Source organism: Diospyros lotus, chromosome 7 (genome assembly GCF_014633365.1).
Source record: "Diospyros lotus cultivar Yz01 chromosome 7, ASM1463336v1, whole genome shotgun sequence".
Lineage (NCBI taxonomy): Eukaryota > Viridiplantae > Streptophyta > Magnoliopsida > Ericales > Ebenaceae > Diospyros > Diospyros lotus.
The window spans coordinates 27,884,814-27,908,748 of record NC_068344.1 but is presented as its reverse complement, the minus strand read 5'-3'; the positions used below and the strand labels follow the sequence as shown (position 1 = coordinate 27,908,748).

The window sequence follows — 23,935 nt, the reverse complement described above, 5'->3', positions numbered from 1 at the left end:
ATATGGCCCTACTTGCTGCTTATTCTAATGGCTAGGGTTCCACTTCTAGATGAAGAATCAAAGCTAATTAAAGTTGCTCAATCAGCAAATTAATTTTATTCTCCTTATATAACAGCCACTTTTTCCGCTTGCCCTCGGTGATATTTCTCTTTGAGGACTTCTATTGCAGGAGGGGGGGTGGGCTTGGTCAAGATCATGGAGAAAACTGAATGAGCTTGACCCTGCAACAATTCATTAATATTGTTGTCCAATCATATATATGGTGCCCAATTAATTATTACTTTCACATGCTCACACCCACCAAATTTATGTAACTCTAATGATCCAAATCATCCTTAATGGCATACACACATACATACATATATATATTCGTACTAATTAAAAATATTTAAACTTTTATTATTAAAATATTTTATTACTATATGCTAATTAACAAGGTGAATTATTATCTAAAAAAAATCCAAAGTAGTATTTAAACACAAAACTCGTATGATTTCCGGAAAAAATAACTTTACCAGGAGACGGTCACAGCACTACTACTACCTGCCGTACAATCAAATTGTGGCAAAGCTTTCGTTCATTAATTCGCCATTTTAATATTCATATTTTACTTGTGGATTATTATCGCCGCCCAATCACAAGATTCACAACCGCCTTCCTATCTCCGTATCCGTAGCAATCTTTAATTGGCTGTTGGGGCACCGGTCACTGTCTCATCTTTCGTACCATTATTATTTGGGAGACGGGTTACGAGCGGAGCAGATCTATTCTAGAGACGGTCCAGTCGTGGCCAACCGCGTGGCAGTTCCAGCCACCTTGTGCGAGTCCATTGGACGGTGACGCGAAACTCCCCCGCAGAGCTTCGTAATACGAGGCCCATCTCTTTCTCCAGGCAAAGACGGTTGGGGTGATCAGAGGGGCGTCCTGCAAGATTGGGGGGTGGGGGGGGACCAGAGGGGCATTACCGTAATCTCGCGTGTTGGCTCACTGCTGTGCTGTCACGCAGTTTTCCAAACTGGTTAAGTAATATTTTACCAACAACAAGTGCGATAATATGAGAATGGATCAGTTTACAAAAAAGGAAAAACTAAATTGTTAAATTTGGCATAATAATTTTAAAAGAAGCCCTTAGTTTTGCTAGAATTGATGATTTAAGAAAAAAATTGAATAATATTGTAGTAGTAGGAGTAGGGAGTAGGACTGTAGGAGTGAGTGATATTGTTGGGATGGATGGCATGCGGGGCATCCACTGGCACCGGCAGTACCTGAATTGAACAAATTGGTGAACTAACTTTATGAAACGAGGCGGAGGCGGAGGCCCCACCCCACCGGGGCTTTTGACAGTTATTTACTTATTTTGGAGTGGAAAGTCTACATTTATGTTATTCTTGTATTATTATTATAATTAGGCTAAAAAATTGGCAAATCTTTAACCACAAGGGATGGAATGGGATGGGATAGATGGAAGTGGAAAGAATTTACGCTGAAGACAGAGAGGTGGTGACTGGTGAAGGAAGGAAGGAAGGAAGGCACGTGAGGAATAATAATAACAGTAAATGAGTATAAAAATATTTTTTTAATTGGTAAATTAAAAAAATAATTATTAAATTTAAAAGAAATATAATTTGGATATACGTACGTTCGTAGTAGAGTTTGATGAGGCATTAGGACGATGTGATATTAAAGTTTGTAAATGAGAGGATATGATATTCATGTCATTCACGCTCATATAAAATATTTGAAACCGTATTTATCTGAATGAATGAATATTGCGAAATTAATTAATTGGAAGAGATAAGCGAAGGTAGAGAGAGAGGTGGCGGAAAAAGATGGAAGCAAGAAGCAGCCGCATTCGCCATTGCATCACTGCCCTTATTTATTGCCTTCTTTCTTCATCTCTCTCTCTCTCTCTCTCTCTCCATGAAACCTCATCTCCATCTCTTTGTTTTGTATTTTTCTTTTTCTAGCTCCCTATATCTATAATTAATCTCTTCCTTGGCTGATTCGGGCATCGGAAAGCCCATCTCGAGGACCCATTTACTCATGGATCTCTCCCGAGTTCGAGAATTTCTAGCCTCTTTCCTTGGTATTCGTATTCGTATTCCTCACTCTTGCTTTATTCATATATATATACATGTATATGTGTGTGTATCCATCTATTTTGATTCGGTCATGTACATGCGTACCTGATTTGTCGATTTCAGGTACAGAGAAGTTGGGCCTCTGATGGTAATGTGGTAGGGAGAGTGGTTTGCCATAGAACAATAGCCATGGATTCTTCCCTTTTTGAGGGTAAGCGTCTCTGCTCTTTTCCTGTTCTTGATTGTTTCCTAATTTGTTTTTCTCTTCCGGGGTTGTCGTTCGTCTTCAATTTTAATGATAATATTCGCCGTGTCGATGCGCGAAGGGTTTAATTTTTTGAGGGCCCTTTTGTGATGAATTGAAAGCTAGAGCTGATCTGTAAAATTGTGATTTCTTGATTTGGGTTTTGGTCGATTTTTCCAATTTCTAACGTATTGGTTGAGTTTCTCTATGCCTCCAAAGTGGTTTTGCTATTTCCCACAGAGGTTAGGTGTTTAAATTGCTCTCGGTTTGTGATGTTGACCATTTTTTTTGTGGGATTGGTAGGTTTAGTAATGGAATCTTGAGTTGCTAATCATAATGTGAACTCGTTACTTTTACGGGATAAATGGATTGGTGATTTCTGGGGCATCATTATATAAATATCATGTTTATTGGCCCCCATCGAAAAGTCAAGTAGAGTTAGTTTTGTGTTTCTTTCATATGCTGCACAAAATTTGGTTAGCGACCTCGATGCCTGAGTTTATAATACTGTCCTACAATAATTCATTGTTGTTTGATATTGTTCGATCTCTTTGTCAATGCCACTCAATAATTTGTTTAATGTTTAATTCTGTTGTATTTCAGTATGCCTCTCGACTGAAGTTCTGAATGTCTAACCATCCGGGGGTAAAGGAAGGATATCAGAGATGAGTTATAAACTGCCATTCCAGTTATGGAGAAAAATGAATTAAAATTTCTTGTTTTCTTTAGATTCCTTTTGTGCTAAGTTTTTTTTTTTAATGTAATTTGGACAAAACACTTCATCTTAATCCGTAAACAAAATATACAGTTTGAGGATTTGAAACCTTGAGGTTTAGGTGTTTTTGTGGGGTCATATAACTTTATTAATGTTAGAACTCTAACCCCTTACTTCCAATGTTCTTATTCTTTTCTTTCTATTCTTAATTGTGTATGGATAATTGTCCTGGGAATTTAATTCATGGATATGCTAGATTCATTTTCAGAGCTACTGTGTAACTGTGGTAATTCTGTTTTGTTGGCCTCAGGAGTTGTGCTTGATCCCTCAAAATGTAGTAAGTTGAGTATGGAGGAAAAGAGAGAGCTTGTTTATGAATTGTCAAAGTGGTCTCATGGAGCCCCTGAAATGCTACAATCATGGAGTCGACAGGAGATTTTACAGATACTGTGTGCTGAGATGGGAAAAGAAAGGAAGTATACTGGCTTGACAAAGTTGAAAATCACAGAGAACCTTTTAAAAATTGTAGCTGAGAAGAGATCACAGGGACTTGAGACCATAACAGACACTGATCCGCTGTCTTCTGCTGTTGGGCAAAGAGCTTCCAAAAGGCAAAGGAAATCTGATCACCCTAATAGACTTCCTGTTGCAGACAACAATCTCTCGATCAACAACAGTGAAGGTGGTACAAGCAATACTATATTCTGCAAAAACTCTGCTTGCAAAGCAAAGTTAAATCAAGAAGATGCATTTTGCAAGAGGTGTTCATGCTGCATCTGTTACAAGTATGATGACAACAAGGACCCTAGCTTGTGGTTAACTTGCAGCTCAGAGCCTCCCTATCAAGGTGATGCATGTGGGATGTCATGTCACTTGGAATGTGCATTAAGGCATGAAAAATCTGGCATTGCAAGAGATGGGATGGATGGAAGCTTCTTTTGTGTTTCTTGCAGGAAAGCAAATGATTTGCTTGGGTAAATTCTCACCTCTGTTTGTGCCTCTGGACTGTTGTCTATTTTAGTTTCATATGCCATGCAACTTAATGGAAGTTCTATGCTTCTATGATTGTATGTTCTGCATTTTCAAATTCTTATGTTATCTCTTAATGAAATTGAATGGTAGGGAATAGGAACTTTAAATGTTTCTACATTCAGTTAGAGTTAGCATCTTAACCCTGAATTTAGTTCTGGGTGGTGTTTCAAAGTTGCCTTTAAAGCTCTCATAAATGAAGATTTGTTTACTCTATTGATCTGATGATAGAATATCTCATAAATGAGGGTCTTATAGAAGATAAGACTATAGATAGAGATGACTAATGAGCTTTTCTGGAAGCATGTTGGGTCTTTTGCTTTTTTTTTTTTTTTGGGGGGGGGGTTAGTCGTCTTTCTTGTTTTATTTTTATTTTGTCTTTCTTTATTTCCTCCTTAATTCTAGGCTTATTCCCTTTCTTCCATACATAAATTTTATTTTTTTCCATTATAGTAACTTAATATATTAAGTTACATATTTGGTGTTGTTCTGCTAAATAATTTTTATGTTTTTTTCCATTAAAAAACATAAAAAATTAGTCCAGGCAAAGAGTTTTTCTTCGTTATGTTTTCATGCTTTTCTATTAAACCACACCGAGTTTTTGGGCTTTAAAAAAGAAAAGTCCAGCCAAAAGGCTGGTCCATAATGATTGAAACCCGGGGGGGTGGGGGGTGGGTGGGTGTAAAAACCATCCCTCTTGCAGCTGCCACCTTCCACTCCCCCCCCTCCCCCCCAAAAAAAAACTTTTGTCTTTCGAGCCGTTATTATCCCTTCCCCATTGCTTTTTCTTTCTTTTTCCCCCAATCCTCTTTCTCTTTTCCCCTACACTTCCTCTTTCGATATTCATTTTAAAGTTGGGATGACACCACAACTAGAGGAACTGAGACCCATCATTAAAAAATCACAGCTTGGAGATGGCACAATGATACCCATCACTGCTACATCTCTCTTCCCTTCTCTTTATTCTGCTACATCTCTCTTCCCTTCTCTTTATTCTGGGTCTTCAATCTAGGTGAACTAGAATGTTTCATTTCCTTTCAAGATGCCAAATCACCATGTCCCAGTGTGTGTGATCTGGAACGTGGTTCCTGTGGGGGTAGGGGAAACCTGGGTTACTAGGGAGGAAGGTTCATCTTGGCAATTTGAAACAGGGTTCTGAGGCTGGGGGAGGATTGGTTGGGTGTCTTTTGGCAATTTGAAACCAGGACTGGGAAGATTGGTTGGGTGCTGGTCTTGGATAATAGGAGGCAGGTTTGTTGAGGTTGTGATTAGCACTTGGGTTACAATAGTGGTGAATATCCCACCATTTGATTTTGGCAATGGAGGGTCATCTATAGCAACGGTTTAATGGAGTTAGATTGGAAGTATTTGAAGACAGAGTCAGAAAGTGGCCATGTTGGCATATTATAATTAGCTGGAGTGGCGTGACTGGCATCCATGTTTGCAGTTAAGGTAGAGTAGATGGTCTATGTTATGGAGTTGATTCATGAGTTTGCAATTACAGGACAAAGGTCGTTACAGTACCTCTGCTCTTTGCTTTGTAATTCTTGGAAGCTGCCTCTTTGCAAGCTTGGGTTGATTAGGCTTAAGGTATTTGTGTGGGCATGTGATTTTTGACATGAATGGAGCCTCTGTTCCCTTTTCCATTTTAACTGGAGGCTGTTTAGCTGTTGTCCCAGGATGGAATTTGAAAGGCCTTTGGCTTGCAGTCAATGGGCTGATCACTATTATAAAACCCCAACCAAAACTGCGTAGATCTAGATAAGGATGATGCATAACCCTTGGCTCTGTGGGGTAAAATTCTGCTAATAGAGTAGCTGGTGCTTGTAAGGTTGGATGAGGTGACAGAAAATCCATTTCTGGTAGGCTGGAGTAGGAGTTCAAGGAGACAGAAGGCAAATTTGATGAACATCTCAGTCAGATAACGTGATAACTGCTTGCCAGTCTGGGCGGGATATTGTTTTGTTCACCTTCTGCTTCTTCTCATGGTCTACACTCCTGGGTACCTTATTAACTGAAATCATATAATACATTCTAGGTAAATTACATTGTTAATCCATAAACTTTGCACTTCATAACAAATTGATGATTGTATTTATTTTTTTGTCACCACAACCACTGAATTTTAATTGTTGTTACAATCTAGTCCTTTGATTTTTCGTCAAATTCTGTTTACTAAAACTAACATAGTATGAATTAATATAAACTTGAAAATCACTTGATTGTGGGGCTTACGTTAACTTTAACATTAAGTGATTTTTGGGTTTATATTAATGCATGTCGTGCCAGTTTTTGTTAACAAAATTTGATGAAAAATCAGAAGAGAGACTGAATGATAACAAAAATTAAAGTTTAATGGCTACGGTAGCAAAAGTTGGAAGTATAGTGACCAGTTTGTTACAGAGTGCAAAGTTTAGAGACTAGTAGTGTAATTACCTACTTTCCCTAGGAAAAGTGTTTAAAGGATTAGTGATGTGATGGGATTCTTTAGCTGAATAGAAGGGATAACACATTTGGGGTTGACTGATTATGAAAAAGTGCTTCTGCCCTGTATTAGGACTTTTTCTGTATGCTACTATTTGATTGGTAGAAGTGGGACAAGGATTGTAGTGCCAGTTGAGGGTGAGAAAGGAGTGTAATTGGCCCACATACAATTAACCATGTAATAAACAATATCCCATATTGTATCCCAAGTGTGGAGTGTCTGGCACAAAGTATTCACAATTTCAAAAAGGTCCATGCACCAAGATTTTGACATGAGGGGCTTTATTGGATTCTTGAAAGGTTTTATGAAAGTTTTGATTATTAAGCTTCAGCAGACTTCAGGTCAACTGGGGACAACAATGAACAGGTTATGCTGCATCCCCTGATGAAAAGAGTCCACTCCCCCATAAAAAAAAATAAAAATAAAGGAAGAAGATGACAAAGAATGGATTGTCATGAATGTCATAATGCTTTAGCGACCTTCATGCTTTTCTAAAACATATGTGCTATCTTGAGAAATTTTTCTCAAGAATGGATTATGTCATCATTTTCTGAGCGTCCCAAACAATTATTTTCTGGAAATTTTAGCTAATTAAATGTCCATCATAGTAAATAAATGAAGCTGCTGGATGATATCTGTGAACCTTTTAACTTGGACTAGATTTAGTAATTTCACACTTCCAATTTATTCTTAATTCCTTTAGTTACTGTGAGTTTTCTAATTTTAGCTTTAGTTGTTCATTAAGGGGCTGGTTAGAAATGCTGTGAGTTTTTTTTGTGTTCGTTTTCAGTGTTTGTTTTCAAAATCTTGTTTTGTGTTCATTTTGTGTTAAAAAATGAAAACTTAACCTGTCATGTGATATTGCTGTCATTTTTCAAAAAAAAAAAAAAAAAAAATAAAGAGAAAAGAAAAAGGAAAAGAAAGCTGAAAATAGTGTTTTGACTTTCTTAATCTGTGTTTAATTTTTTTTTTCCAGAAACATCATAGGATTAAATTCAAAAAAATCAGAAAAATTCTTGCAAATTCATTCTTCTTTTTCTTCAGTGTGTCTAGAGAGAGAGAAAGTACTACCATGGGGTGTGTGTGCATAGTTGTTAAAGGTGCGCCTCAGGCATTCATAGGCTCAAGGCTCAGCTGAGGGAACCTCTCTGAGGTGTGTGCCTCACCTAAAGGTGCAAGGCACATGCCTTTTGCGTCTATGTCATCTCTTTTTGTTTTTGATGACCTTGCTAAATCTAACCAGTAATAACTGGAAAAATTAAAAGAAATTTCAGAAAATAATAAAACACCTCATTAGCTATAATCTAACATTAAAAAAAGGGACCCTCTGAAGTTTCAATAGCTATTCTACATAAAATTTGAAAAGAAAAAGGAAAAAGGATTAAAAATGATCCAATAGCAGATTCAACCATCAAATCTCAGTATTAAACTTGTCAGTGCAAACTTGAGGTATTTTTTTTCTTTCTTATTTCTGAAAGGTTGCTTGATTATTGTTGGAGAATATGTTTTTGTCAATATGAAAGCACAGTTGCATATATCTGTTTTTTTTTTTATTTTTTGAAAAAAGAGAAGTGAGTATAATTTTAACTTCTAAAGATTTGAAACAATGCTTCATGCTGATGTTTTGGTACATTAGGATGATCTAAATGTTATTTGTGAATTGAGATTTGTTATGTTCTCAAATAGTATATCATTCTACTTTCTTGTCATTTTATGAATTTGTCTCTTGTGTTTAAACTTGAATTTGAAACAATGCTTTATGTTGATGTTTTAGACTTCTAGTACATTTTTGAAATAATATTAGTTGTTATAGCCATTTTTTATTGGAATAATAATATAGTGTTCGTTATTTGTTATTTATGGTTTTATAAGTTTGCATTACCTCTTTATATATATATACTAAAAATAATAATGTATTAAGTATTTTTATACAAAATTTTAATAAATGAGGGCGATCAACTTTTGCACCTTAGTGTGCCTTGAGCCTTTTGACAACTATGTGTGTATGTATATATGTTTATGAGCGTGTAGAGAGAGAGAGAGAGAGAGAGAGAGAGATTGAAGATGAAGCTGAAGAGTGCAGAGGAGAGCTTGAAGATGGATGGTGGCTTTGGAAGCTGAAGTTGAAGCTGACGAAGATGGAGACTAAAGTATGTTTGTGGAAAGGTGTTTGTTTTCATTCCTTTGAAATGGAATGAAGTGAAAATTAAAAGGGGTTTGTATGGAATGGAAATTCCGGCAACACTGTTTGACTCATTGTTTCCAAATTTTCAGGAAGTGGTTGAATTTTTCCAAAATTTTTCACCACAACTTTTACCCCTTTCATTTTTGGTCCATCCATTTCAAAGGAAAGAAAATAAAACTTCTTCCACAAACAGCTTCAGCTTCCATCTCCTGTGTCTTTGACTTCAGCTTCCAAAGCCTCCGTCCATCTAAAACCTCTCCTCTTCACTCTTAGTCTTCCTTCTCATCTTCGTCTTCAGCCTCTCTCTCTCTCTCTCTATATATATACATATATATATATCTATCTACACATGCACACACACACTGGGATTGCAGATTGCTGTAGTCAAGCTGTCTGGTTTTAAGTTGAAGTATAATTCTTTTAAGGGTTTCAGAGAAGTGCTGAATTCTTTTTAAAGAGTTGGTGTAAAGCTTTCTGGTACGTGGTCAAATAGATTGCTTAGAAAGAAGTTATAATTTGTCTCATTGTATTGGTTTCTTTAATATCTTTAGATGCTGGAGAAAACAACTGATAACAGCAAAGGATACCAGGCGGGTTGATATATTGTGCTATCGTGTCTCCTTGAGCCAAAGGCTTCTTGCTGGAACCAAGCACTACCACAAGCTTTTTGAAATTGTGGATCAAGCAGTGAAGAAGCTTGAAGCAGATGTTGGTCCTTTAACTGGTTTACCCGTGAAGATGGCTAGGGGTATTGTCAACAGGCTCTCTTCAGGCCCAGAGGTTCAGCGAATCTGTGCCTTTGCAGTGGAGTCCCTAGATACAATGCTTGCTGAAACTGTTTCCCATGTGTCATCCAATCCTGCAATTCAAGGTCAGTTTTATTCATTATTGCTAGCCACAATTTATGGAGTTCCCGTGGATAAGGAGCTGTCCCTGTGTAACAAGAGGAAAGGCCAACTTATGCTGGCAGTAAGTTTCAGGTGTTTTGTTTTGTTTTTTTTTCCCTCCTGAAACTTGCTTTTTGGATTTTTCAAAACTGAAGTTGCCAGTGGAAACTTATTTTTTTGATTTTACAAAACTGAAGTTGCCGGTTTTGCTGTTATCTTGTTACATAGGTTGCATTGAACTTGCTGTTCCTGGTGAGATTTTGTTGGCTATTGTAGTTCCTCCTTTTTAGTTTGGTCCTTTCTCGGGTAAACTGATATGATTGCCTGATCACTTAGTAGCCTTTTCAAACTGTTAAATGAGGCTTTAATATTTGCAGAATTTAAATTGATAGCTTCGAACATAATCCGCCTTGAAGATGTCTCTGCTTCATCTGTTACTGTGATATTGGGTTCTAAGGATCTACCAGCTGAAAATATTGTGGATTATACCTTGTGGCATAGAAAAACTGAAGATACAGACTACCCATCAGAGTCAACATGTACATTGTTTACACCAAATACAAGATTTTTGCTGTCTGGACTAAGTCCAGCTACAGAGTATGTTATAAAGGTTGTTTGCTGTGGTAGCACCAGAGAAATGGGAGCGTGTGAAGTTCAGTTCCAAACTGGCGGTGCTGGTGATGTGGTCCACAGTACGCAGAATGTGGCAGTAGAAAGAAGTGAAAGTCCAACAACCAATTCTAGCAGTTTATCTAATCCATCTTCCGTAGAGGACGAAACTAACAATATTCCTCTCTGTAGCAATGAGAATGACAACAGAGACGGCAATGATCTCACTTACGGCAAGAACAAAAGCACTGGCAAAAGTGCTACAAATTTACCTAATGATGTGATTGACCATTCAGGCACAGGTCAAGGAGGAACTCCGGGAGATTCTGTGTCTCTGTTGGTTGAAGAAGGTGCCGTAAGGAAAAGTAAGTCTCCCCCCAATTCTAATGCTTTAAATATTGAGAAGATCTCTCCAGAAGGCCAAACCATTGAGGAGACGAGCACTGACAGTGGTTCAAATACTCACATTCAAGCAGGCATGGAGTGCATGCCATTTGTTGGTAGCTCAGAAGCTGATTTGCCCATTACCCCTTGCAAGTTGGAAAACTTAAAGGATGGTGTGGGAAGAAATGTGAGATGCAAACCCAGCAGCAAGTTTCTTGATAGTGGGTCTGGACGGGAAGAGGAGCCCCAAGCAGGAAGCTCGTCAAAGAAGAGAAGTGAGGAAAGGCGGGACGAGGAGCAGTCTGGCAATGGCGATAGGGATTTTGAGTACTGCGTGAAAGTGATCAGATGGTTGGAATGCGAGGGACATATGGAGACAAACTTTAGACAGAAATTTCTGACCTGGTACAGCTTGAGAGCAACCCCACAGGAAGTGAGGGTTGTGAAGGTGTTTGTGGATACTCTCATTGATGATCCAGCGTCTCTGGCAGGGCAGCTAGTAGACACTTTCTCGGATGCCATTTCGAGCAGGAGAGCTGCTGTTGTGCCATCTGGGTTTTGCCTGAAGCTTTGGCATTGATTCAGTTTCATATATAGAGAGGGTCTGATTATTTTAGTTGATGTCTCAAACCTCTGCAAGGTTTGTATAGCTGTAATTCTTCGGATCCTCCCAAAAGATGTAGTAAGATTCTTCCATTTGGACTGCAAGAATCCATTCATATTGATCATTAGTATTTTCTATTTCACGATGTAAGAACATGAGGACCATTTTCTTCTGTAGTAACAGTGATAATTAATTTATGATTCATATTGTATGCATTACTGGTAATTTTAAGAATTGCATCTTCTTTTATGGATGGACTTATACAAGGTGAGCAGTAATTTCTCATCCTGTGTTAGTGAAATTCAGTCTCCACGCAGAATCATGCACTACACGAGCTTCCATACCAAAATTCCCCTTTTGTCAATTTCCTTTTGTGTTGTTTGATGATATAGATCGGTAAATATGAACCTTGGTAGTAACAGTATTAAAATAGTTGAATGCTAGTATTTAGTCTTCAATTATATCAATATCTCGCTCGCTCTCTCTCTTTCTCTCTCTCTCTCTCTCTCTCTCTCTCACACACACACACACACACACATGCAGTTACTAGCACTTGCATACTATGGCCCACTGTTTAGTGTTTACAAAATATTTCCAGCTGCCATTTCACCATTAGCTCTATAGTTTGGAATATTGCAGGCTGAAAGTAGGGATAGATCTACGTGGAATTTGCAGTGGCTCCCATTCTTCGTCGTCTACTTTGTCGAGAAGCTGATCCACCATTTCTTCTCTCACTAACTCCAGCTTTGGAGGCTTCCACTGTTTGAAACAAACAAGGAAAAAGCCAAACATTATGATACTTCAATTTCATTCCCTGGATTTGTAACCAAATAAGTTAATTTAGGACGGGATGGTTTCTTAACTAATTGACTAGAATCATTTCCATTGAGAACCCAGTCCTTTTGTTTTATCATGTAGTTAACCAAGCTAAACATTTGGTGTAATTGGAAATTTGGAACCAGTTGAATTAGTCGATGTTCTTGATTTGTTGATCATGCTTTTACTCATGAGTTTGGCGATTTTCTCAAGTATGAATCTGTGTGTGTGTGTGGAAGAGCTAACTACTGAACTGGAACTGAATGAAAACAAATTTAAAGGACAATTTTGACGAGAATGTAAGAATAATGATAAATTAACCTGGGGTCTTTTGTCTTTATCTATCAGCATGGCTCTTGAACCCTGCAGGCATATTTAATTTATCCCTAGAATGAAAGGAAATTTGTGGGAATTTGGAGAACCAGTAGCAGTAGTTACATGTAATTAATTAGTGACGATTAATGAACCTTGAAGAAATCGTCATTAACTGTTCTTCGCATCATGTGGCACAAAACGTTATACTCGTGACCAAGACATTCCGCAGGTGTTTGCTTCCTACCTACCTCTTCTAATCTGTAAAATTAAGCAACAAGTTAATTGGACTGTTGTTTACTTGTAGGCGAGTCTGCCTTAATAGAGTTTATTGCGTCTGTAATCAACTTCTCCGACTCATTTGCCGCTAAGTTTTCTCCTAGAAAAACAAAATCATTTATCTTAATTGTAGATAAATACATCATAATTGATAATTGTAGATAATTGTCAATTAATATTCGAATGCGATCAAGATGAGTCAATTTGATCAGAAATAAAATAAGATGAGATGAGTCTTATCTTAAAACAAAATTATCTCTAAATAAGATAATCTGATAAAATTATCTTTAAGTAAGATAAATTCGAAATTTGGATGATCTTTATCTTTTAAACCTTATTAGATAGGTTTTCTTATCTATAAATAGAGGTCTCTACATAAGATTTGGGATATACAGAAAAATACAAAATCACAACAGAGTACCATATATTATGAGTGTTATTATTAGTTGAGTGGGTATTTTGATTGTGATTAGAGTGCACTTTCCGTTATGTGGCATGACAAATTTTGAAGATTCAATTTTTTGTTATCTTTGTGATATTTATAATTTATGCATAAAATAGCTAAGATTAATTGATATCACTTTGCATGAATCAAGTAAAACAATGCGTCCTCGTTTCTTCGACAGCATTTCTTTGACTGTCTCTCTCGAGAAGCATTCGTTAATTGTTTCCAGCTTGTTTCATCGTTGCAGGCCCAGCTAATTAACTAAACTGTCCAAATCAAGAAAGGAGAAGAGCATAACGGAATACTGAATAGTAATCCATTAATTAATTAATTACCTATTATAGGGGCTGTTCTTTTTGATGCCTACTTTCTGTGCAAATTAGTTCATATCCCAAATTATATCAATTTAAGTTCGATTTTAGATTAGGTATATCTTTACTCTGACTAGATCTTATGTTTATCTTGTTAAATTTGTTTGTAAATACTTTGTACAGTCAACAATATTATACACACAAAATTCAATGGAATCCTTTGTTATTTGATTTTTAGTATTTCTTCTAACAAGCTTTTGCTTGTGGAATGCAACCCTTGATTGTTTCATTTTCATCATTGTTGTAACCTGTTAATTTCTCTTCTTTGTCAACTAGCAAGAAAAGAAATTAAATTTTAAAGGATGAATTAAGGCCAAAAGAGGTTTCCAAAAAGAACCGTGCTACTTGTACTGATGGGATAACAGGCTCGATGATCGAATCGGATTTCATCTGATGATGAAGTCCGATCATCAAGCCGTTGTAGACGGGAGAAGCCCGAGTTTCATCTCGAGGCTGCAGTGGTGATGCAATGGTGCAGCACAGTGGTCGGCACAAGGCATTGCGGCAAGGCGACTACAGGATGCAATGGCGGTTGCATGAGGCGTTGTAGCAGGACGACGAGAGGATGCATTGGCAATCGGCAAGGCAAAGGCAACGATGAAGTGAGGCGAGACGTGTAATGCCCCGCTTTTCCGGGCGCGTTATAACTTGGGACAATTCTGGAACAATAAATTTTTCCTTTGAAACTAATCCTAAATCACATTATTTCTCGTATCCGTCCCAAAACTTTCAATTATTTTTCTCAAAAGAGAATCATTATACACATCAAATGCGGAAGCAATGATCGAAACCTAATATTTTAACATTGATCATAGATTAACCATAAGGACATACATCAACATTCCTCAAAACGTTCAGAATTCAAAATAGCAGAACTTAAATACATGGGCTACATAACATACATTTCATTCTTCATGCACTCTGCTAAGTGCCATTTCATGCCTCATTTATCCTCGTATCTGCTACAATCTCCATCTGAAACGTTTGAATATTCTAGGGACAAGGCCCAAGTTAGATGATGAATCATCTAAGTATGGATATTGAAAACATATTTTGTGCATGAATGCAATGTCTTACTCATCGTAGGTGTCAACTGCACCCTTCATGCTACCTACCATTTTTGCGGCCACCTCCTTCGAAGCCGGGGTGTATGGGTGCACCCTTAGTAAAGCAGCAGTGCCAGTTCATACTCCCTACGGCCACAATGCGCGTGATCAATGATATCAACGTGTACATATGCATTTCATAGCATGTCATGTATGCAGTCTACGTGATGGATACATATCCGAGCATGTTAATATGATGAAAACATTTTCGAGAAACATAAATCACTTACAAACCAAGCATTTTCCATAAAACTAAGTTCAGTTGGGAAGTACCACTTACCTTTTCAAGCTTATCGGGCTACCTCGATATTCGCACAGGCCTCGAAATTCGTGTATCGCCTCGATTTGCATGCCAATCTCAAAATTCGAATAAGTCACCTCAACTTTAGCCTCAAAGCATCTTAATCACCAAATTTATTTAACTAAATATTAAAACCTATTTTTTCATAATTTCTTGCATTTTCTTTATTTTTCTCTCTATTTCTTCCTATTTTTCCTCAATAAATCCAAACTAAATATTTATCAAATATTTCCTCGAATATTTCACTATAAAAATTTGTAAAATAATATTATTGAATTTTTGAGATTTTCTAGGGAATTTTACTTACCTTAACTTAGCTTCTTTGGCTTCCTCGGTATGCATGCCATAACCTCGAAACGTGTGACTGAACTGCTTTCTTTTCCAAAATCTCTGAAAAATTACTAAATCCCCAAATCCTATTTTTTAGAATTTTTCTAACATTTTTTCTATTTTTTCCCCTTTTTTCCTTTTCTTTTCTTTTTTTCTTTTTTTTTTTCTTCTTTTCTTCCTCCCTCCTCCTCATTCTTCTTCTTCCTTCTCTTCCCGCCATGCCTGCCACTGCCCGCGTGCTGCCGCCTCCCTCGTTGCCCGCTAGCGCCTCCGCAGGCCGCTGCACCGGCTGCACCGCGCTTGCCGTCGTGAGCTGCCATCACGATAGCCTCCCCTGCCTCGTGACTGGCCGCCTGCAACTGTGCGGCTAGCTTTGGCCGCATTTGGCCTCGCCGGCCGTTGCTCTGGCCTCAACCGAGCTCGCTCGATCCTCATTTGGTTGCCCCCTACTGCTGGCCTTCCTTTTCTGCGCGGCCATGGCCGCTGTTGGCTGCGACCCATCTCCATTCCAACTCTCTCTCCCTTGCTTCTCTCGGATTTCCCTTCCCAAGCTCGAACCTTCTCTCCCTCAAGCTCTCGGCCACAACTCTCTTCCGCGAGCTCCCTCTACTTTTTCCCCATTTGTTTCTTTCCTCTCTATTTATAGGCGATCAACAGCTCCCTCACCTTACTGCCCATTCCTTCTTGCGTGTGACACACTCAACTTGTTGCAATGGATTTGCAGAGGCGTGGGATGAATTGCAGGGGTATGGCTTTGGGTTGCAGAGGTATGGGCAAACACACCCACACACAACACGCAATATATATATATATATAATTACATATTACATTAATAAATAAAAAAATTACTCATTTAAACTCCAATTTCCATCTTAATATTACCTGAGAAATTTCTTTATTGCAACCATGCCCTCAAACCTCAAATTAATTTGCATTTTAATACCGAAAACACAAAATTAATAACTTCAAAGATTAACTCGATAATGGCGATTTTACCCCAACGTCTTTACCGGGCTATCGTTCCATCCCGAAACCACTGAAGGGTTGCTCATTACGCAAAATTGGAGCCCCCTAGGGTTCTGTTGATTTTTCGGGAGCCTCCTATAACGATTCGATTTTGCAGTTAAAATGGCAGCTGCATTTTAGCTGTACCGAAAACTGTTTCCGATCCGATTTCTTTTGATACCATAAATCCTATATCGGAACGCTTATCAAAACTATATCATTTTCCTTAGACAATTTCACTCTGAGACATTCCCTACAGTCGATTCGGTACTTATAACTGCAATGAAGCCAATTTTTTTAGCATTCTAAACTCATCGAAATTATATGGCAACCTTATACGAACAAGGGGTATTACAAGATGGAGCTTGTTGGAGGAAGCCATGGTAGAGAAGAGAGGAGGCAACCAAGGGCAGGAGTGGTAAATTTGCAAATTTGGCTAGGGCATTTTTGTCATGTGATGCCTTCGATTATCCTCTCAGTAACCTAGTTATTTGTACCAATAGCATTTTTCTTCCAAAAAAAAGCCTAGAAGCCTAGACAAGAAATGAGATGCACCAACATCAGGAAAATATTGCTTCCTTTGGCATAGCAAACACCTTCACAATTATACATAATATATGGAGAGCATCATTAAAACTTTTGTTTAAAATAGGGTTTAGAAATACGTGTTTAGTCTTGTTTGATCTCCTGCTCATGTCCTTTCATCTGGTTATTGGTAGCCATCTAGTGAATAGTAGGAAAAAGTTAAGAAATTTAATATTTAACAAGTTGAATTCTAAGGTTGTTCAAATTGTAGAGATTGGGACTTTGAGAATTTCATAAATGGAAAAATGTTGGTGCTTTTAAAATATTATATATATATATAATGTGCGCAGAGAGAGGGAGAGAAGAGAAGATTAGCTATGATTGTGTTGGAGCATGACAAGAAGTAAAAGAAACTGATCATATATGAATCATTCATCAAGCAGGCACAACAGCAAAGAAAGGGGAAAATGAAAAAAGAAATCAAATGGAAGTGACCAACATGGTGCTTGCCATGGAAAAAAATCAAAGAAGGAAGAAGAAGAGACCTCAGACCTGATTCATTTCTTCTCGGATGGTGATTGCCATGGAAAAAAATGCAATGTTCTGACCAACATGGTGAAATCAAATTAATTTAGAGCTTACATATATTTTACATCAATCAATATGTTTCACTCTACAATCACAATTAATATCATCGTTTTTGAGGCCTGCGCTGGTTGACTAGCAGGAAAATTAACTTAAAAATCCTACACAGAGACTTCTAATTAATGACCATTAGCCTTTTTTTTTTAAATCTTGTTTAGTTCTTCATCATCGTGACTCCAATATGTTTTCTTTTAAGCACCACATAAATAAAAAGTAAAAACTGACATGGACCAAAATAAGTAGTTTTCAAGAGACCTCCCAAAAATACAAAACATCTATGAGAGAGCAGGTTCTCCTGGAGACCTTAATCATTCAGGAGATTACAGTCTCCCAAAGACTATAATAAGCTTCAGGAGACTGCGTTCTCTTGGAATTTGTCCAATAAATCCCCCTGTGGGGGAGGTTTCAAATAAAGTGCGAATATGATAACTTTAATATCTAAAAATCCTTCCCTAAATTCTGTAAAAGGATAAACAAGATATATAAGAATCCTAATCGATCTTAATTGATCTCAAAAGAATATGAATACTTATCATAAATTCTCATGCTCCTTTATAAATAAATGAGCTATCATTTCAAAAGAGATATTTCTTTGATATTGATTTCAATATTGTATCAAAGTCTTCAATGAATTTGAGTGTTTGACTTAGATATTGAAGTTTTTGCATAGGAACTGCACTGCACCCTCTGTAAAATTTCCTCTGAAGGAGTAATTTTTGTGTGTTTTGATTTGAATGTGCAATAGCAAATTTATACACAAAGAAAAGATAAAATTATGCCTAAATAATAGCAACCTACCTATCGAGTTAGGGAAAACAACTTAAGCAAAAAAACAAAAAGCAATAAGCAAAAAATATACAGAGAGAATTAGATTAGGTAGGATATTGATTATCAACACTCCCCCTCAAGTTAGAATAGATGTTAATTATTCTTAACTTGCTGACAAGATTTGAAGACTGTGGCACATTTAATAATTTGTGAAGACGTCGGTTGATTGATTTGATGTCGATATATATATGATAAGTTTTGACTACCCAAGCTTGAACATTTTCTCGAATAAGAATGATGATAAATTTCTCTGTGTTTTGTTCGTTTATAAAATACTGGATTGGAAGCTATGTGTAGAGTAGCTTGATTATCATAGAATAGCTTAATCGGTTGTGAATGCTTTATTCCAAAATCATATAAAGTGTTTTGGAGCCAAGTGATCTCACAGCAAACAGATGCCATGAAACGATATTCTGCTTTTGCACTTGAGCGAGAGACGATAGCTAGCTTCTTGGTTTTCCAAGAAATTAGAGAACTCCCAATAAAAACATAGTAGCATGTGGTTGACTTCTATGTGTCTCGACATCATCAAACCCAATCCGCATCACAAATGGCATTCAAGTGTAATGAACTTGTGGATGAGAGAAGATATCTTGTCTAGGTGTTTTCTTAATATAATGTAGAACTTGTTGTGCCGCTTTTAGGTAGAACTGTGGATATGCCGCTCCTGGAGAGAAGAGGCAATGGAGGGTGTGTGGCAGAAAGCTAGGATATTACAAGGATGACCCACTCTGATACCACGTAAAATTTCCTTTGAAAGAATAATTTTTGTGTTTTTTAATTTGAATGTACAATAACAAATTTATACACAAAGAAAAGATAAAAATATGCTTAATAATAGCGACCTACCTATCTAATAGCCTTACTTAGTGAAAACAACCTAAGCAATAAAACAAAAGTAATAAGTCAAAAATATACAGAGAGAATCAGATTAGGAAGGATCTTGATTCTCAATACCCTTTGATTATTTTCTTTCTTACATAATTAAATATGTTAACAACTACATTCTCAATAAATAAATTTATTATTATATTCAAGCAAGATCAGAAACAAAATAATTGGCTTTGCCAATAACAAATTAAAGTTTGCACAGTCTGCCTTATGTATTGCACTAGTTGATCCATTGGGGTCAGAGATAGATATGCAGTTTAGATATTCTTAAACAAAAACTTCAACAACCTTGGTAACCCTTAAGAAAATCTTAAAAAAGACTTACAAACTAATCCACATATATATACAATATAATATTGAGTTGACGAAGTTCTCAACAAGGTATGAAAGAACTTTTAAAAAGGATTAATGTAATGTCTCAAGTATAGCATCAACATCTCGGTGAATGTCATCTACAACAATTTGCCATAAATTAATGTCTAATTTATTCTATCAATTCTAGCTAGTGGTCCTCAAACATGCATACACACTACAAAAAAAAAAAAAAAAAAACAAAAAGATTTTAGTGACAGATTTTTTTTTTTTTACTAAAACCAAAATTTTTGTCGCTAAAACGGTAATAAAATTGGTCACTATTTGGTTGTGGGGATGGAAAAAATTTCAAAGACGAGATTTCTTTTTATTCGCTAATTTTAGCTACAAATTTATATCCGTCTCTAAATACAATTTTCCGTCACTAGTTTTAGAGATGGATTCATTATGTGGCTAAAATTAGCGATGGAAAACAAATTCAATTTTACTGACGAAACATGATCCGTCTCTAAAATTGAACATTTAATGATGGAAAAAATCTATCTATAATTCTTAGATTTGCCCAAAAAAAAGCCCAAGAATGATAAAAAAATATCCGATTCAAAACCTATTAACAAGTCAAATATATTATCTACAAAATCAAAATCCAAATAAATGAATAATTATACAAATTATCGCAAAAGCACAAAAGTATTAGTTAAGAGAAATAGTATCGCAAGTAAAATTGCACAACAAATATTGAAAATTAATAGTAATCATCATACATGTCATCAATAGTGTCATGATAAGCTGAATTGCTTGGGTTGGATGGAGCGACTAGTTGACTTGAAACCACTCGAAGGGTGGAAACTTGTGAAGGACGACTTGTGGGCATTTGGTTGATCCCCAAGTATTGAAAGAGAAATTAGAAATTGTAGCATCGTTGTGATTGTATCATCACTTGTTGGGATTGTATCATCTCTTCTTGAGTGTGCATCCTCTCTAGTTGGAATTGTATCATCTCTTCTTGGATGCACGTCCTCTATTGTGCAAACTGCATCTTTGTTGAGAAATTAGAGATCATTCGGTAGTGATATTTTGTAGCAATATTCGGTAGTGATATTTTGTAGCAATATTCGATAGTGATATTTTATTTTTTTGCCTGTGGTTTTTTTCTATTGAACCTGTTCGCTTAATGTTGAAAACGTGCCTTACCTGGTGCAACAAGACTCAGTCAATGACTTTGCTGGAATTTCTCATTTGTTAGACTTGGTTTAGTCTTCAGCTATTTTTTAGGAAGTTTTCTGTTGTTCAACGTGCAATAGATTTGGCTGTATTTTTTATGTTTTTTTTTTGTTTTAAATAAGTTGTATAAATAAGTGCTTTGATTATCAATAAAATACAACTTTAGAAATCCATAATAATATGAACAAATGGTATCAGAGCATATTTCTTGAGGGACTTGTGAGTTGAGAGAAACTAAAAAAAAAAAAAAAAATCATATTCACAAACACTCAAATTCAAGCCAACAATCTGCAAAGATGGAAGCAAAATCAAGTCATGGAATGCCGATAACACCAATATTTGGTGGTGACAACTATCAAATATGGGTTATTAAAATGAAAGTCCATCTAAAGGCACAAGATCTTTGTGAAGCAGTTGAAGAAGATTACGTAGTCATTGATTTGCCGGCCAATCCAACTGTGAACCAAATAAAGATTCACAAGGAGAGGAAGACAAGGAAGGCTAAAGCCATGGCCTACTTGTATGCTACAGTTTCTCCCAATATTTTCACAAAAATCATGAACCTGCCTTTAGCAAAAGCCATTTGGAATTATCTCAAAGAAGAATATCAAGGCAATGAACGAGCAAAGAATATGTAAGTGTTAAACTTGATTAGAGAGTTTGAAATGCAAAGAATGAAGGAGTCAGAAACTGGGAAGGAGTACACTAACATGTTGCTTAGCCTTGCTAACAAAGTGAGGTTGTTAGGTAAGGATTTTCTTGATCAAAAAATTATTGAAAAAATACTTGTAATACCCCGAGAGCCCAGAGAAGTTAGTATATATCGAGGATAGTGTAAAGAAGGAAACAACACCAGCTGGATACCTTTTGGGCTGAATGTTGGCAAAGTACTTCCAAGTTAAACGTGCTTGACCTGGGGTAATCCAAGGATGGGTGACCCCCCTGGGAAGTTCGTGTAGGCCCATCAGGGTAAGTTGTTCTGATCCTTCCTATCACTCGATGCGGGATGTTATAGGTGGTATCAGAGCCAACCCCTGAACCCCTAAGCTTCTAAGTGCGGTGGTGGGGTAAACCTAAGCGATGACGCTGAGTCCCTGAGGGGGGGTGCGTGTAGGCACCTTAGGCGAATCCCACATTGGCCATGCATCGGGGGGAGATCTGGGACCGGTTGTAAGGTCGCATGACGAGGATGTCATGTGCTCAAGGGGGAAAGAATGTAATACCTCGAGAGCCCAGAGAAGTTAGTATATATTGAGGATAGTATAAGGAATGAAACAACACTAGCTGGATACCTTTTGGGTTGAATGTTGGTAAAGAACTTCCAAATTAAGCGTGCTTGACTTGGGGTAATCCAAGGATGGGTGACCCCCTTGGGAAGTTCGTGTAGGCCCATCAGGGGTAAGTTGTTCCGGTCCTTCCTATCACTCGATGCGGGATGTTACAATACTTGTTACACTTCCAGAGAGGTATGAAGCCACCATCCATTCTCTAGAAAATGCTAAAGATTTGTCAAGCATTTCCTTGGCAGAGTTAATTAATGCTTTATAGGCTCAAGAATAAAGAAGATTGATGAGGCAAGAAGGACATATTGAAGGGACTTTTCAAGCAAAGTCTATGAAGAACAATGGTGGAAATCATCCTACTTGTCCTCATTGTAAAAAGACAAATCACCCAAAGAACAAGTGTTGGTGGAGACCAGATGTCAAATGAAATAAATGTGGTCAATTGGGTCATATGGAGAGGGTGTGCAAAAATCAATAACAAAATGAAGCTAAAGCAGCAATGATGAATAGCCAACCAGAAGAGGATGAGTTATTTTAACTCTACTCAAAATCATATTCATACCTATGCCCTATACCCATACCTATGCCTCATAACCATAAACCATAAAATACCCAGTGCCGGCCCTATTGTAAGGCCAAGTAAGCGGCTGCATCAGGCCCCCAATTGTGAAATGCTCATTTTTTTAAATTTTTAATTTTTTTTATTTTTTAATAATAAATACTTTATTAAAAAATTAAATACAAAATACTAATTTTATATTTTCTTCCCATACTCTCTGTCCAATTTTGTATAGTTGTCTGCCCAATTTTATAATATATTCATAGTTCCTAATTCTTAAACTCACTTTTCACTTCTCTCTCCCTTCCAACTTCTCTTTCTCTCTCTTTCTCAAAATCCCAATTAAACCCATTTTTTTCTATTCTCTCTCTCTCTCTCTGCAATCTAGGTCACTGGCTCTCTACATGTTATTTTTCTTCATTTCTTCTTCTCACTTCTCAGTGCCCCCCTCTCTTTATCTCGTACTTGCTTGCTTCAGAGTTCAGGCTTCAAACTCAGTTTTCACAAACTCATAGTACAATTTGCAGCCTCGCTTCAAGCCTTTAACTTCAATTTTCAGGCTTCGTCGTTTCGACAGACTGCAGATAGCAGCAACATCTGTGTTCGATAACTTTGATTTTTTTTACTTTTAACTTTTATTTTTGGGTGTATAACATATATTGTTTTTCAGGTTTTTGTATTCTTGTGTGGGTATTTTTTTGGCTTTAATTTGTTGATTGTTGTGTTGTGATTATTGATTAACAGCTAAGTTAGTTGTCTCTTTCTTTTATTTTTATTACTTTTCAACTAACATGTATCTCCAACCATTTTTATTTAACATAGATATGATTTGAGATGGAGTCTAATATAAATTTATAATACATTTTTCATGGGTCTAGTGTAAATTTTTTAAAAAAATTATTAGATTATTTTTAATATTTAATTAAATTACTCATCTAATTTATAACTAATAATTGTAATAACTGAATTAATGTTGGTCTACCAATAATATTTTTTTACCCATAGTATGAATTTGATGTTGAATACAAATTTAGTAAAATTAAACGATATTTTCATTTTTTAAAAAAAAATTAATAAATAAAAATAAAAAATGACATCAATTATGTAATTGATTGAAATAAAAAATTAACAAATTTTGTAGTGGATTGAACTTTAATTTTTTTTAATTTAATGAAATGATGATTTTTTTTTTTAAAAAAATTATGTGTTATTTATTTTTTTTATAAAAAATTAATATTTTTAAAAAAGCCTCAAAATTTTTTTTTTGCCTAGAGCCCCCAAATTGGTTGGGCCGGCTATGAAAATACTCATATGCTTATATCCAAGACATGCCAAAATTAAAAATTTGTAGCATCAAAGTCAAGGAAGAGTGTTGACAACATGCCTTAGCTGCTGCAACAAGACTCAGTCAATGGCTTTGCTGGAATTTCTAATTTGTTAGGCTTGATTTAGTTTTCAGCTATTTTTTAGGAAGTTTTCT

At 36.5% G+C, this 23,935-nt stretch overlaps 1 protein-coding gene across 4 annotated transcripts; it reads left to right on the top strand.

The window, feature by feature from the left end:
* Positions 1-1,818: 1,818 nt before the first annotated feature.
* LOC127806196 (VIN3-like protein 2) lies at positions 1,819-11,441 on the top strand. 4 transcript variants are annotated; one of them, XM_052343329.1, is made up of 6 exons: positions 1,819-2,086; positions 2,211-2,292; positions 2,929-3,013; positions 3,351-4,014; positions 9,291-9,610; positions 10,004-11,441. In XM_052343329.1, exons 4-6 carry the CDS (start codon positions 3,389-3,391, stop codon positions 11,197-11,199), a joined length of 2,142 nt encoding a protein of 713 aa, XP_052199289.1. In that variant the 5' UTR covers positions 1,819-2,086; positions 2,211-2,292; positions 2,929-3,013; positions 3,351-3,388; the 3' UTR covers positions 11,200-11,441. The 4 variants fall into 4 exon arrangements, with proteins under 4 accessions (XP_052199289.1, XP_052199288.1, XP_052199287.1 ...); XM_052343328.1 differs by having other exon boundaries at positions 2,205-2,292; XM_052343327.1 differs by lacking the exon at positions 2,929-3,013 and having other exon boundaries at positions 1,820-2,086.
* The last annotated feature ends 12,494 nt before the right edge of the window (positions 11,442-23,935 follow it).

Bases quoted from the DNA above. Each gene is read 5' to 3' on its own strand.
- LOC127806196 (XM_052343327.1), top strand. From the start codon at position 2,271: ATGGATTCTTCCCTTTTTGAGG. The intron at 2,293-3,350 runs GTAAGCGTCTCT...TGTTGGCCTCAG, and splicing joins GGATTCTTCCCTTTTTGAGG to GAGTTGTGCTTGATCCCTCA. The intron at 4,015-9,290 runs GTAAATTCTCAC...TAATATCTTTAG, and splicing joins AAAGCAAATGATTTGCTTGG to ATGCTGGAGAAAACAACTGA.